The sequence below is a fragment of the Sceloporus occidentalis genome, unplaced genomic scaffold (genome assembly GCF_023333645.1).
Source record: "Sceloporus occidentalis isolate IW3139 unplaced genomic scaffold, rSceOcc1.0.p SCAF_6, whole genome shotgun sequence".
In the NCBI taxonomy this organism is placed as follows: Eukaryota; Metazoa; Chordata; class Lepidosauria; order Squamata; family Phrynosomatidae; genus Sceloporus; species Sceloporus occidentalis.
Window position 1 is genome coordinate 20121379 of NW_028316986.1, and position 16214 is coordinate 20137592.

The following is a 16214-nucleotide window of genomic DNA, read 5'->3' on the forward strand; positions in this document are numbered from 1 at the left end:
TTTAAGTCTCAGCTTCTAAAAATGCAAATTATATCAGCTAGGCAAAGGCAGGTTAATTAATTGTATGAGAACAGATGTGGAGGAGGAATTTTCTTTCCTGCTAAATCTTGAAGGGGGGGAAAAAAAACCCCTTTGGAAGCTATTGGTGCCAAAGAGGCATGTGCAGAGCTTTTTTGGAGTGAGATTGTTAATTTATTGAAAAGGTTAATTTGTTAGTGTGTTTCCCCCCATGTTTCTGAACTCCATAGATTGTCAGTCTAACGCTGTTTTAATAAATTATTTTAGAAAGACCATTAGTATTTATTAGGTTGGAAAACTTCTCTTTCAAATATGATAAAACAGAAGAGCCTCAGACACATGAAGAAAATTAGGATTAGAAAATTAGGATTTAGAAAATGTGTCGTACAACTTTCTGCTCATTCAGTTGTTCCAATCTGTCTGCTGACTCATAGATTGTAGAAACAAAATAATGAAGAGAAAAAGAAATTGTAAGCTTCGGGCAATATTATTATTTGTTTTGGGTGTGGGTGCTTCTGGGTCCATTGATCCAAGTGACAGCTCAGACAGATGTGATGGCAAGGAGTGCTTACTATCAGCTTCGGCTGTTGCACCAGCTGCACCGCTACCTAGAGCTGGAGGACGTAAAGATAGTAGTGCACCCACTGGTAATCTCAAGCCTGGACTTTTGCAATACATTGAGCTACCTCTGTACCAAGTCTGGAAACTTCAGTTAGTTCAAAACACAGCAGCCAGATTGATTACTGGGACATCCAGGAGTGAACATATTACATTTATTTTAAAATCACTCCACTGGCTGCCAATTAGTTTCCGGGCAAGGTATAAAGTGTTGGTTATTACCTTTAAAGCCATACACCAGTGGCCCCCAAACTATGCTCTTTAAGAGATTTTGGACTTCAGCTCCCAGAAGCCTCAGCCATGTTAGTCTGGGATTCTGGGAGCTGACATCCAAAAACCCTTAAAGAGCACCGTTTGAGGACCACTGACCTACATGGTTTGGGTCCAGGATTGCCTCCTCCCATTTACAGGATTGCCTCCTCCCATTTAATCCGCCCCATTTAATCCGCCCCATATGCTCAGGTCCTCTGGCAGACATTTACTCCAGTCAGCCAGGACTAGGTTGGCAACTGTCAGCCAGAGGACATTTTCTTCAGCCACCTCTAGACTGTACAATGAACTGCTGGAAAATATTCAACCGCTGAATACATGCTCAGAATTTAAAACAGCATTGAAGACCAGTCTCTTCTACCAAGCTTATCCAGATAATGTTAACTTGTGAATTAAGATGTTGAATTTTAAATGCAGACTGTTTTAAAATGTGTATGTTTTATTTGTCCTTTTAAACTGTTGCATGTTTGAATTAATGTATTTAAATAAATAAATAAAATATTTATTTATAGCCTGCCTTTCCTCAGATCAAGGCGGGTTACAGAAAGTACCATTACAAGATAAAAACACAAGAAATATACATTAAAATAGCAATCATCAAATACAATCAGTGCAAACCACAATATAACAATATCCAGCTAGCTTAGAATGTACAACAACCGTAACAGTGAGGGGGGAAGAAGGGAGGCTAACAAGGGAACAATTAGGGGAAGGCTTGTTGGAACAGGAAGGTTTTTAACTCCTTCCTGAACCGATCAAGGGAGGTGGCCGAGCGGAGCTCACCGGGAAGCGAGTTCCAGAGCTGAGGGGCCGAGCTGGTAAAGGCCCTACGTGATGTTGTGGCATATTTCGAGTCTGGAACCCTCAGCAAATGCTTCCCGGCCAATCTGAGTGGGCGGGGCGGATTATATGGGGAGAGTCGGTCCTCCAAGTACACTGGGCCCAAGCCATTTAGGGCTTTATAGGTAATAACCAACACCTTGTATTGCACTCGGAAGCGAATAGGCAGCCAATGTAGATCTTTTAATACTGGTGTTATGTGGGTGGCCCTGGAAGATCCAGTGACCAACCTAGCTGCCATATTTTGAACCAACTGTAGCTTCCGAGTATGGTACAAGGGTTGCCCCATGTAGAGCGTATTACAGAAATCCAAACAAGAGGTTACCAGAGCATGTACCACCGTTTCAAGGTCCCTCCGGCCCAGGAAGGGTCGCAGCTGGCGTATCAACCGAAGCTGATAGCAGGTGCTCCGGACCGTCGCATCCACCTGAGATGTAAGGAGCACCCCCAAGCTGTGAACAGAGTCCTTTAAGGGGAGCGTGACCCCGTTCAGGACAGGTGGACAAACCTCCAATCCCGGACCAGGGGAACCTATCACGAGCACTTCCGATTTCTCTGGATTCAAACTGAGTCTGTTTTCCCTCATCCAGCCCATTACCGAGTCTAGGCAGGCATCAAGAGGAGAGATGCCATCCCTGGTCACTGCATCAGTCGGAGACACAGAGAAATATATTTGGGTGTCATCAGCGTACTGATAACACCGCGCCCCGTGTCTCCGGATGATCTCACCCAGCGGTTTCATGTAAATGTTAAATAGCATGGGGGTCAGAATGGCTCCCTGAGGGACACCAGATGTAAGTGCCTTCTTGTTGGAGCACACGTCCCCCAGCTGCACCATCTGGAATCTGCCCAAGAGGTAGGAACGGAACCACTGGAGCGCAGTGCCCCCGATTCCCAACTCCCTCAGGCGTTCCAGAAGGATACCGTGGTCAATGGTATCGAAAGCCGCTGAGATGTCCAAGAGCACTAACAGGGTCACGCTACCCCTGTCCATGCCCAGACGGAGATCATCGACCAGGGCGACCATGGCAGTCTCAACTCCGTAGCCCGCCCGGAACCCGGTTTGAAATGGGTCCAGATAATCCGTATCATCCAAGATCGATTGAAGCTGGATTGCAACTGCCCTCTCGATCACCTTCCCCAAGAAAGGCAATAGCGAGACAGGCCGATAATTATTATGCACCAGGGGGTCTAGGGAGGGCTTTTTTAACAGCGGTTTTACAACGGCCAATTTTAAGCTGGCTGGAAATTGCCCATCCCTAACATTTAATTGATGTTGTTAATTGATTTGTTGTTCCTCACCTCAGTCCATGGGAAGAGGCGGGTAATAAATAAATAAAAATAAATAAAAATTGTTGTTGTTGTTGTTGTTATTTGCATGGCCAGTAGGCCCTCTGGCACTTTTCAAAATCTCAGACCCTTTAGATTAAAAGCTTCCAACCCGCCCCCTTGTTGTCTCCTGCATGGGCTTGTTAGACTACTAGCTTCAGAAGAGGGATGAGACTCCTGTAATTTATTCCTTAACAGGTCTTAGAGAAAGATGAGGTACCATAAAGATAGATCCGTCAGATGGAATGAAGACACCTGTCCTCCCTTACGTTCTGAACCCCAATTTTTAGTCACAGTTATTCCCCTCCCAATATGGTTATGGCCTCATTAGAGAAGACAGGTACAGAGGAGTGCTGAGCTCTGTTCCTGTTGCTGGACACTTGCTGTTGACAGAAATAGATCCAGGTGCTCTACTCTGCCTCCTTCCTCAGTAAGGAAATAGATATGTTGAGATGGAATAGCTATGGCTGAAGGTTTGAAAGGTGGGGAAGGACAAATAACTTTTTCCAACAACAAATCAATAATTTCCTTTATAGTACCTCATCCTTCTCTAAATTATCATTAAAGTTAAAGGACTCTTGTCCCAGATCCAATCTGGCAATCCTAACTCTGCTCAAATTGCTGGAGTGTTTTTAAATGATGGCGGTACTCTGCAACTCTTCTCAGGCCCAAAACACACTGCAGAAATGTCGGACTTCAAACATGCTCTCATCTCCCCAATTCTGAAAAAACCTTCTCTTTGTCTAGCTATCATCCGATTTCTCTTCTTCCCTTTCTTTCTAAAGTTCTGGAACGGGTTGTTTATTCTTGCTGTCTTGAGTTTCTTGAAGCCAACTCCATCCTCGATCCCTTTCAGTCTGGTTTCCGCCCAAGGCATTCTACAGAGACAGCTCTCACTAAGATCTCGAATGACCTTTTACAGGCCAAGGCTAATGGCCTTTACTCTGTTCTCATCCTTCTTGATTTGTCTGCAGCCTTTGACACTGTTGATCACGGTCTTCTAGTTGATATACTTTCTGACCTTGGTTTCTCAGACTGTTTTCAACTGGTTTAGATCTTATTTGTCAGGCAGATCTTTTGCAGTGGTCACAGGTAGTCAGACTTCATCCTCTGTCCCCTTATCTGTTGGAGTTCCCCAGGGCTCTGTTCTGGGTCCCCTTCTGTTTTCTCTCTACACATTGTCCTTAGGTAAACTCATTAGCTCTTTTGGTTTTTCCTACCATCTGTATGCCGATGACACCCAGTTGTATCTTTCCACCCCTGACCTTTCTCCAAGGCTTGAACAGCAAGTCTCGTCTTGCCTCAAAGCTGTCTCGCAGTGGATGCGCCATCGGCGTTTGAAGCTCAACATGTCCAAGACGGAGCTTCTTGTCTTTACTCCTAAGTCCACCCTTCAACACTCCTTTTCTGTCTCTGTGGACAACATTTCTATTCAACCAGTCCAGCAAGCCCGCAGTCTTGGTTTTATCTTTGATTCTTCTCTGTCATGTATCCCTCAGATCCAGACCACAGCCAAGGCTTGTAGATTCTTTTTGTACAATATTACCAAAATCCGACCATATCTCTCCGCCTCTACTGCCAAGATCCTGGTCCATGCCCTAGTGGTCTCACGACTTGATTACTGTAACGTCCTCCTGGCTGGGCTTCCTCTTTCTCATCTCCGTCCTTTAATTTCTGTCCAGCATTCAGCTGCACACATTATCACATCCGCCCACCACTCTGACCACATCTCTCCTGTGTTGGCATCCCTTCACTGGCTCCCCCTCCCTTTCCGCATTCAGTATAAGCTCCTGCTGTCGACGTTTAAAGCCCTCCATGGGCTGGCCCCTCCTTACTTATCAGACCTTCTTTCTCCTCACCTTCCCACTAAGGCCCTCCATTCTGGTAGTCAAGGTCTGCTGTCCCAGCCCAGGATTTTCTCTGCCCCTTCTTGGATTCGCCCCTTTTCACTTGCTGCCCCTCACTCCTGGAACCTTCTTCCCCCACAAGCAAGAGCCATCACTTCTTTAACCAGCTTCAAAATGGAGTTGAAGACCATCCTGTTCAGAGAAGCCTTCCCAGGCATTGCATAATTGTCACTTGCTAGTTGATGTTCTTTTGTTGCCTGTTTATTGAATCATTTCCTGTATTGCTATGTATTTTATATGTATTATCCTACTAGAGAGGCAGGCTAGCTCCAACAGGCCTCCCTGGAAGAAGATTACCCATCCATTAAGAAGCCAAGCCCTCCTTCCAGTCCATCTCCTTTGGTCCAGGCCTCGGAGGTAGAGAAGAACCCCTGGACCTGATCCCCTTCCCCACCATCATTCATTTCTCCTTTTGTATTGTGTCTTTTTAGATTGTAAGCCTGAGGGCAGGGAACCATCTAATTAAAAGATTGTATGTACAGCGCTGTGTAAATTTACAGTGCTTTATAAATAAAGGTTAATAATAATAATAATAAGAAGAAGAAGAAGAAGAAGAAGAAGAAGAAGAAGAATCTGTTCAGTGACGCTGGAGTTCACCTAGGAAAGCATGCCATTTCCTCTCTGAAATATTGTGCTTTCTGTTATAAACTAGTAAAAATCAAGTCCAGTATTTTCCAGTAGCGGTGTACCACTGGGCTCTTATAAGTAGTCTTAGGTGGATACAGGAGTACTTGAAGCCCTGTTCAGACCTTTGCCCAAATGTATGACAGCTCAAAGGAGAGGGAGGGAATTGTACATGCTGGGTCTGAACATCAGTCCTGGACCATTTCATAATAAGCACAGAGGTCTGAAGTGATTCTCTATTCATGTTCACTTACTGCTCTCATACATTCAGACAAAAATCTGAAGAGAGTTTGAGTCACATATACAATTCAGAGCAGATCACATGGGGCCATGCCAACACAATGTCAGTGTTGTACAAATTCAGTCTATGACTTCTGTTTTTCAGTAAGAAAGGATCAGCTTCTGTTTTTCCTGTGGCTGGACACAACTCAAGTCGATTCATGTTAGGTAGCAGATTGATTGTTCTGGAAAGCTACAATTATATCACACTGTGGCAGGTTTTCATGACAGTTTCCACCGAAAGAGAACAAACAAACAAGATGCAACCAGAAGCAAACTAGCAGATGGTATTTAAAACTGCTTACTGCCACTGATCTAAAAAGCTGATTCATCACAAAACAAATACACCCACTCAGACTGATCATTCACATCACATGAACACTGAATACCACTTGAACTTTTCTCCATGATGTAATAAGAGAAAATTTAAATCAATCCAGTTATAAAAAACACATTTTGATCAATGATTTCCTGCATCTTAGTAATCTAAACCCAGCAATTTCAAGCATCAACTATTATTTAATGTGAATATTCTAGCTCAACACAAATTCACTGAATTATCTGGCTGGACTGTGCAAGCAGCTTGTAAAATAAGCTGAAATCATATGAATATTTATTTTCTTGGGAATTTTAGTAAAGAGGACTAAATACAATCAGGTGGTTAACACTCCTTGATTTCCAAGATCTTTGTACAAGCTTTCATGAAGTTTAGGCCCTATCAGTATTTGCCACAGTCCCAAAGAATAGAAAATAATCTCTCCCATGCACTTAAAGTGCTCACTAGAACCAACGCCCTGCCCTTTCTTGAGGGTGAGGCAAAGGAACCATAATTCACCATCGGAGATGGTGTTAATGAGTTATACACAACAATACATAATATATTCTTCTTAAATACTAACAGTGAACTCATTCTCTGAGTCTAGGTTCTTGTGGAGCCTAAAACAGCAGCATTCACACAAAAGAAGGAGATAACAACAAGTTTGGGAAGCCCCAAAGCTTCCAGTACACATAACCTTTAAGCGATAAATCCTAGATGGAAGACCAAAACAGCCAAATGAAACTGAATATGATGCGTGGGAATAAAGACTGTTTGAGGGACTGAAAACTGGGATTGTGGCGAAACAGAATACAGTCAGACCCTGGTCTCCATAAGGAATCCATTCTGGACCCATTTATTTTCTTGGGATGCCAAAAAATGTGAGACCGCAAATCCCACTGTCCCTAATGGTGGCACGATATGCACACATCTGCTAGTGCATCCCCATGCATGCACCACCATTGGCAACAATGAGGCTTGCCATCCACAGAGGCTTAAATCCATGGATGACAAGCTCACAGATAACACCTCACTATAAAATATATGGGAAGATCACACAGTTGTGGCAAACATGAACAGGAGACCTTCACAATACAGTTACAAGGCCCACTTCTTCAGAACTATTATTGATGTGTGGAGAAAGGCTTGAATTCTAGCCATATACCTCTTTTCTATTTGGACAGAACTAGCTTTATGTACTACCTTGTTATTAAATCAATGCTAAATCAGCACAACACTGAACATCATGAAATAATATCTAAGAGAGTTGTTGTGTGCCTTCAAGTCTTTTCCAACTTATGGTGACCCTAAACTGAACCTCTCGCAGGGTCTTCTTGGTAAGATTTGTTCAGAGGGGGGTTGCTTTTGCCATCTTCTGGGGCTCAGAAAGCATGACTTGCCCAAAATCACCCAGCAGGTTTCCACAACTCTCTAGAGTTGTAGTCTAATGCTCAAACTACTACACCACTACTAGGAGAGTAGGTATTCCCAAAAAACTGTTTCCCTACAAATCAGTTACAAAGACGTTCTCTTGAAAGGCAATTCCATTTCTAACAATACTTGTAAGTGAGTAGTAACTTTTGTCACATGATGGCTTGTTTATGTAAGCTTTGATTGGTTCTCAGAGATTTTTTCGGAAACAACCCCATGTGATTTTATCAAAAAGAAAAGCAAATTTAATTTCTTAGGTCTTCTGTATTCTGACGTCCAGCTTTATGGAACAGTTTTTAGTTTTAAGATCATTTGCCTTCCTTGCAATTTAAGCTGGATATATTTTATTTGCTGCTCAACATATTTAACTGCAGTCCAGAGTACGAGGTGTTTTCTGAAGGATGGGTTGCATGACCAACAGTTAATGAATGGTAACACACCCACAAATACAAAAATTCAAAATTCGCAGGAATATACATGGTGTTGTTGTTGGAGGCTCTCTCAACAGTTTGATCAAAACCATAACTTCTGACCATACCAAAAAAAAAAAAAAACACCCAAAAAACCCCTCTGACTCCAATAGATAATGAGAAGAACAAGGCCTTTCTTACCAGACTCCAATAGTTACATCTTCCTCCGGCTGCAAGTAATAGTTACATGTGTGGTTTAAACCTTGGTCCTGGGGCCTTTTCAAGTCAATGAAATAGGGTACTCTCACTGCAACAGAAGAACAAACATTTCTTTAACATTCTACTTACCTGCTGATCAAAGTATAAGCACCAGCTTTTACAAATACTATCAATATATAATTTCACAATGGCTAATGTAATAAAATTACAATCATCACTCAGAAGTAAACTGGCTACAAACTACTGAACATTTTCAAGCATCAAGAGGGGGAATTATTTAAGGTTACAAACGGCACTAAAGGGGACAAATGAGAAATCAACTCTTCCCAGTTATTAGTTACTTCTCCTCACTGTGTAGCTATCTTCAAAGAAGTTCTTATGAAATTTTAACTCTTGTTGCCAAAACAGACTAATAAATTATCCTCTTTCCAACACTAAAGACAGAATACATAATTGTATAGTTTTAGACTTAAAGCTGAAAGTTTCAGAAGATAATGCCATTATTGTTTTATATTGTTTTCTTGTGTAGTACATACAAAATATGTGAAAAAACCAACTATCTACATATCAGCTAACCATAATGATCAGAATATGGTTATACCAAAGACAGCATAGATAATACTAGAGAAGGCAGACAGTTAGAATATTCTCTGCAGATGTCAGCAGCCACACAAATTCTAGACAACATCAAGTTTTTCCTCAATCAGCATTTCATGAGGAATTTATAAAACAGAAGTTAATGCTGTGTGCTTTTAAATGCACACTGGATTACTAACACACTCAGTTTTACAATCTAAGAGAAGAAAAAGAAAGCTGCAAGTGAATTTTGCAGAACCACCATAGGACCTGTTTCACCCCCCATCAGCCTGGCATCATCCTGGTCAGATGACGGAGGCCAACAGCCCCAAGCAAGGAAAGGGTAGACCAGATGCCATTTCAGCAGATCCAGCCTAACCCAAGCCCAGTCAGTCCTTAGCCCAGTTTAAAGTAGCAGGTTATTTGCGACAATTTCCCAGAAACCCCACTGCAATAGCCAATAGACCAGATGGCCACGCACCCCTTACCTGCCGTCGCTGTTCTCCATGAAGGCCTGCCATGGCCTCTTATGTCAGATGGGGGCTGCCTGGCCATGTGGGTGAAGCCAGGTACCCAATTTCCACCCTTACAGGCCACAGGAGGAACCTGCACAGAGAGCAGCAATGGCAGCTCCATTAACACCTGCCTATTGCCGCACCAAACCAGGTTAAATGCTGGGGGTAGGAACAGGCTGCATCTGTAGGCAGGATACAACAGATATTGCCCATCATATTTGCCCATGTGTTTTGGGCCACAGATTCTAATCTGATATCTTCATATGTATAAGTCATCCCTCCATTTTCGCAGACTTCGAGTCTGCAGTCTCGGTCCTTCACAGACCAACAAGCAAGGAGGGTTAAAATGGTGCATGTGCCCACAGGGGCATGCAACCATTCAAGCCAATGGGGCTTGAATATCTGCAAATTTCCATTTTTGTGGTGCTGGTGGGGGTCTGGAATGGATCCCCCACAAAAAGGGGGGAACGAATCTATGTATAACTAATAACTATGACTCTGATGTCTTAAAGGCAATAGTCTTCCTGTGTCATATTTTCACATTGTCTCCTAAATAAGTGAACAGCTTCTTGAGGCATTCAAGGTGCATGTACCGCAAATGCTAAACTAGGTTGACCCAAATAAGGCCCCGGGACCAAAGTACAGACTCCAAGGATGTTTTTGTCACCCTTGACAGCTCCAGATTTCCTGGAACTCCCCCTACCCATAAAAAAAAACCAACCAAAAATGTTCTGTCTTTTAGAAGGCTTCAGGAATAGAATTTTTTTTAAATAAATTGCTTGGTTCCCACATTATTTAACATTTAAAATGCATGTTTTTCAAAAACAGAAAATGACATCTAATCACTTCCAGGTTTGGAGGAAAGGCATTTTTGCTGTCCATTTACACTGACAGTGTCCCAGGGGGAAAAAGCTGACCCATAGACTTGCTGCAATTGCCCACTCCATGGCCAGAATTTAATGTACAAGGGCTTAAAAGGCATATTTTTTTATATTAAAGGTTAATAAATTGTATGTTAAAATGTCCACATGGTTTCAAGATACAGCAAAACAGAGATGAACATTTCTTACCAAAATTTAGGAAGACGAGCTTTGCCTGAATAGCAGGACAGAGTTTTACTAGAAATGGAATGGCTATGTATACTCCCAACAACCAGATTACTACTTTCCGAAACCGAAACCACATTCCATGTCTCCTGTAAAAGAGGAGGGAAGGAAATATAAGCGCTGCTACATTTTTTAAAGATTCTTTTAAAAGATTTTTGATGAATTGTTACATCAGTTAGTTTCCTATACCATAAGCTTCCTGTTTCCATAAGCTACTATTTTATAAACTACTTTATCTGTAATGTACTGCTAGTGTTCACCAACTTTCCCAACCTGGTGCCCTCGTGGTATTTCGAGTCATAACTCTCACTCTGCCATGCCAGCATGGTAAATTATAGTATAATATACCTTGAGGGTTTCAGGTTCATGAAGGCAAGTTTATATACTATCATTACTTTCTGTAATATTCATCTTTCACATATTAATACAGGAAAAAATTGTCTTGGACCTGGGAAGCTTAAAAGTTACATTCTGACAGAGAAAGGGTGAAAAGACAAGGGGAATAAGAGATGAATACAGGTGTCCCTCATTAAAAGAGTGAGGGAGGTATACCACCTCATTTGCCAACATTGAAGCCTGCCCTAGTTCAAATACTAGGGCAGGAGAGAAGGGAAAGAGAAATTTCTTGTTTGCCAAGTTTCTAGAAACAGGGATTCCCATAAATAAAAACAGATGTAATTATACCTGGGCACTTTTGAGTAGTCCTGCTTCAGGCTATTTTTACTATACTTGTTTACAACACCCAGATTTATCAGTATAACAATCTTAGAAAATTACAGTTGCTTCATAGTTACAATATTCTTTTATCAGTGTCTTGGGTGATGGAATAGAGGGCATGCCTATGAAATTTGCAGATGACACCAAATTAGGAGTAGTAGCTAATACCCCAGGGAGATGATCAAAATTCAAAATGACCTGAATAGATTAGAAAGCTGAGCCAAAACTAATAAAATCAACTTGAACAGGGAGAAATGTAAGGTACTACACTTAGGAAGAAAAAATGAAAGGCACAGATATCCCACCTCAACATTAGGAAGAACTTCCTGACAGTAAGAGCCTTTCAACAGTGGAACACACTTCCTCCAAGTGTGGTGGAGTCTCCTTCCTTGGAGATTTTTAAATGGAGGCTGTTGATTGTGTATCCCCACATGGGTTTGAATCCAATAGCCCTTCAGGTCTTTTCCAACTGTATGACTCTAAGAGGTTATACTAACTCCCACACTGCTGTCCTTACATCAACAGAAGACCTTTTCCTTTTCCAACAGGGTTTTTGGAACTGACTGTTTACAAGAAATTGTTTTCTAATAGTATACTGTGCTGTTTTTACTTCTTTCTTTTCTATGGATTGGGTTGGGTCAGGGAAGATAGGATGTAAATGAAATACTGTACTAATAACAACAACAATGAAAAATATTACAGCTATCGTAATAACGGAATTATCTTTAGCTTCTCCGTTTTGGAAAGATAGGTTAGAACAAAATTATTGGGCTGTTTCAGCTCCCAACTGAAAGCAGAAACATGACATTTATGCTACGTTAATAGGGTAGCGTTCATTTAAAATGCACTAGGGTAGATACTCAGTATCTATGGTCCATCAATAACCAAAAAGAATGTGCCAAATGTTTCTTAAATCAGGTATGATCAAGATATGACTTAAATCTCTCCAGCAGAATTCACAATCACTTTCACCATATATTTTACTTAAATTTGGGCTATTAGGTTTTTACTCTGTTCTCCCTATGGCAGAAGGAACTGCATCAGAACAATTGTTTTTCTAGCTGTTTAATACACATATACATACATATATTTTAGAACAATTGCACAATCAGGTTCAATTATAATAGGCTTCCCCTCCTAACTGTAATATCAGTAGAGCACAGGAGCTAGACAGCTTGAAATACTGAGAAGTGAGCAAAATCCAGAACACCACTAGAGACCTTTTTGATAGCTGCTGGAATAATTCACAAAGGAGGGGAAAAAAGAAAACACAAATCCGGAAGAGGCTTGATTCACAGTCATATGACTATGAGGTCAACTTTGTTGCTGAAGTAGTTTACAGATAAGGGTTTGTGCTTCTTTTAAGTATTAATAGACATACCTGCTTTTTGCCATACAAGAGCAACAGACCCAATTTAGAGTTGATTTTGTATATGAGGTGTTTTCTGCTAGAGAGAGCTACAAGATAACACAAGTTTTGATTTAATTCAACATACTGAAATATAGACAAGTGGATCTCTAAGAGTCATACACACTTCTCCTTTACAATTTGAACTTTTGCAATATTTTTGCAATATGACACAGCAGATCTTGGGGATATTCTGTGACAACGCTTTACAACTTCATAACCTTTAGCATCTATGTCTTAAAAAACACATCATATTATGTTCTCCTTTGACTTGCTATGCATTTGCAAATCAATAACATAGACCATTCTGTATACAACGCATACATGGTAAAGGCTAGAGGCCTGGAGCCAAATAAGTTTCTGGGTGTGTTTAGTTTTTTTCAATGCAAATGTATTTGACCTTCAGTCTTACTCACTCTTGCAGTTCCTCTCTCTCTCTCTCTCTCTCTCTCTCTCTGTGTGTGTGTTTGTGTGTGCCTCCTTTGTCAGTGACTTGGGTGATGGAATAGAGGGCATGCCTATGAAATTTGCAAATTAGGAGTGGTAGCTGATACCCCAGGGAGACGACCAAAATTCAAAATGTACAGTATATATATATACACACACATAGACACACACATGTATGTATGTACCTCTCCTTTTCTAGCAATTCATACTCCCCCACCTCAAAATTTCCTTCCCCAGACTCTGGCCTTTGCATCTTTTCATCCTTCTGGAGTATTTCTTCTACCTACCATCTTTTCTTTGACCCCTCCTTTAATCTTGCTTCATCTACCCCTCTCTTTCTTCAACTAGAAACCTCTGTCTTGTCTGCTGTAAGAGCATGTCCCTCCTGCACTGCTTTCTAATGCAACATGGGCTGGGATTTTATTAGTACGCTGGTAACACCCAAATATACTTCTCCATGCATTGAAAAACAGTCTCAGCTAAGGATAGTGTGCCTCCTCTGAATGAATGCATGGAAGAGGTAATGGGCTGGATGAGGAGCACATCAGGGTACCTTGGGCCCGTTACAGACGGGCCTGAAAATACAGACTCGGTCCGTATTAGGGTTAGAAAGGGGCGTCACACGGGGTTCCACACGGCCGCCGCCATTACGACGTCACGACCGTGCCACCTCCAAACGAGTAGGTGCGGACGTGACGTCTTTGCGCCGCGCGAGGGCGCCTAGAATGCCCTTTCCGCGGTGCAAGAAGGAGCTCCGAAACGGAACTCTTTCTGGGGTTTGCGTCGCTGGGCTGTGCCCAGCGACGCAGAGGAGAAAAGGGCCAAGCAGCCCCTTTCTCCTCCTCCCTGCCGTCACCAGGTGTCCTTGGGGCTTGAAGCCCCAAGGACACCCCTTTCCAGGCCGTGGGGAAGCGGCCTTTTGCCGCTTCCCCGCGGCCTGCAAAGCGGCGGATCGGGGTCTCGGAGGCTGCCGGTCTGGCAGCTGAGGCCCCGATACAGCGGGGAAAGGGGCGGGTGCAGGCCGCCCCAAACGGGCGGTCTGTGACCCTTGGTTTGTCAATGCCAGAGGCTTTATCACCTCCACAAAATCTCCTGGAACACTAAAATATACATTTGCACAACAACTTTATCTAGGTGCACAAATATTAAGCAGCTAATTTACAGCAGAGTTTTCAAAAGTGTCTTAAGTTCATTCTTCACACGTGGTTTCTATAACTTGTTTGCTTTGCAGATCCTGAAATCCTGCTGTGACAACTTAAATTGGAGGTGGACTATTTGGATGGATGGAGAACCAAACTCCTATGGGCCAGACTTGTCACCACTATTGTGCTGCAAAATGCTGATGGTGAAAAATGAAAGCCACAATTTGCCTTAATAATAATAATAATAATAATAATAATAATTTTATTTGTATCCCGCCCCTCTGAGAACAATCGGGGCAGCTAACAAAGTTAAAAATACAGCACATATAAAATCCCTGGTGCCCTCCCCCCCTTAAAAAAGTATTAAATCCAATGCAAAATTTAAAAACAAACAAACAAACAAAAACATACAACTTAAAAACTGACCAGAAGGTCAACAACATCACTCAGCAAACAATCAATGGGAGCAGCAGTATCTTATTCCCAGATGTTTGAAGCAAGAAGTAAAAGATAGCACACCTTGTTTACATGATTTGTGTTTCCCAAAATGTTGGTTATTCTGTAAACAAGATGCACATTCCCCAAGTGCTTTGTTTCAAAAACAGATTGCCACTTTTTATGGTGGCCGCAAATGTAAGATTGGCATTTGAAGTACAACACAAGAGAAGACCATGCCCTGTAAGATGATTTAGAATTTTATTGTAAAGATACTTTACTTCAAAGTTGGATTCAGCCTTTTTCTGAAAATGCACCCTGAAATTTTAGCAGTGCAGTTTGCAAACATAGCTGGAGGTTGTATGCAGTTCCATGAGCCACATTAAGTCCACTTATGACCTCGACAATGAAATGCAAAGATTATTTTGCCTATTAGATGTGAATTGCCCTCACCTCAGCCAGCCATCTCTTTTACTTTGCTATTTCATAATCTTCCACTGGCTCCATGAAGGTATTGAAAAGAGTGACAAGAAATAGACAGAGCTCTATAAGCAGGTATGTCAAAAGGCCTCACTGTACAGTCACAATTATCTCTATTTGTGTTTGGACTCCTGCTCCAAGATGAGCTACATTCTTTGTAAAACAGGAGACTATGACCTCTGATCCCAATTTCCTGATTACTGGTTTCTGTTTACTAACCCTGATTCATTACAGCTCCTTTCTTCTGCTGCTTACAGTATTCTCCAACGAAAGGTATTACAGTACATACAGAACTGTGACTAATTCTGCACACACCTTTGGCCTTGTGCCAGATAGATTGTTGTTATGCGCTTTTAAGTCAACATCAATTTATGGTGATACTATCTGCAGGTTTTCTTGGCAAGATTTACTATGAGGTTTGCCACAGCCTTCCATTAAGGCTGAGACAAAGTGATTTGCCCATGATCACTTATATAATTTCCAGACCTGAGCAAATATGGTTCTCAGGAATTCTAGTCCTCAAAGCACTGCACCTCATTAGATCAGCCAACGGATGAACAAAACAAAACGTGAGACATGAAAGACAGCATCATCAAAGATAGAAAAATCAGTCCACGAACATTACAAGCCCACAAATATCTGTATTAGTCATTCATGGCCTAGAAAAGAAGAGCCCATTTTTAATGGCGGGGTACATACCGCCACTTTGCGGCGCTCTGCCGCCGCCGCCAGTAGGTCCGCGGGGGAGCCGGAGCCTTCACACGGCCCGACTCCCGCGCGGACCGAAAAAGAAGCTCCAAAATGGAGCTTCTTTTTTCGTCGCGTTTGCGACGTAGCGAGGTGCCAGGGGCGCGCTCGCTACGTCACAAGTGGCGCGACGCATACGGACGCTCAGCGTCCGATACGCAAAGATGGCGGCGCCCATGTGGAAGGGGCGCCGCCATCTTGTACGTATAGGATACGTACTAGGGTTAGGGGGGTGCGGAAGCACCGCCCCTTCCTAACCCTAGTACGTATTCTATACGTACTAAATGGCGGTATGTATCCCGCCAATGTCTCTCTGTCAAGGATCCTAGAAAGGGCTAAAAATTAACTGCAGAACCACAGAGGCAGAATAAGAATTTGCT

At 42.3% G+C, this 16214-nt stretch overlaps 1 protein-coding gene across 2 annotated transcripts in view; it reads right to left on the reverse strand.

Moving 5' to 3' along the window:
* LOC149310464 (lysophosphatidylserine lipase ABHD12) overlaps positions 1 to 16214 on the reverse strand; it is a 51341-nt gene that overhangs the window by 19245 nt on the left and 15882 nt on the right. Inside the window, exons 1-3 of one of the 2 annotated variants that reach the window (XM_089528993.1) lie at positions 11481 to 11571; positions 10423 to 10547; positions 8244 to 8349 (exon numbers count right to left, since the gene is read on the reverse strand). In XM_089528993.1, the coding sequence (XP_089385119.1) occupies positions 8244 to 8349; positions 10423 to 10547; positions 11481 to 11488 (239 nt within the window). In that variant the 5' untranslated portion in view covers positions 11489 to 11571. Of the gene's footprint in view, positions 1 to 8243; positions 8350 to 10422; positions 10548 to 11480; positions 11572 to 16214 lie in introns of those variants that run through there. The other variant, XM_089528992.1, reaches the window with a different exon arrangement.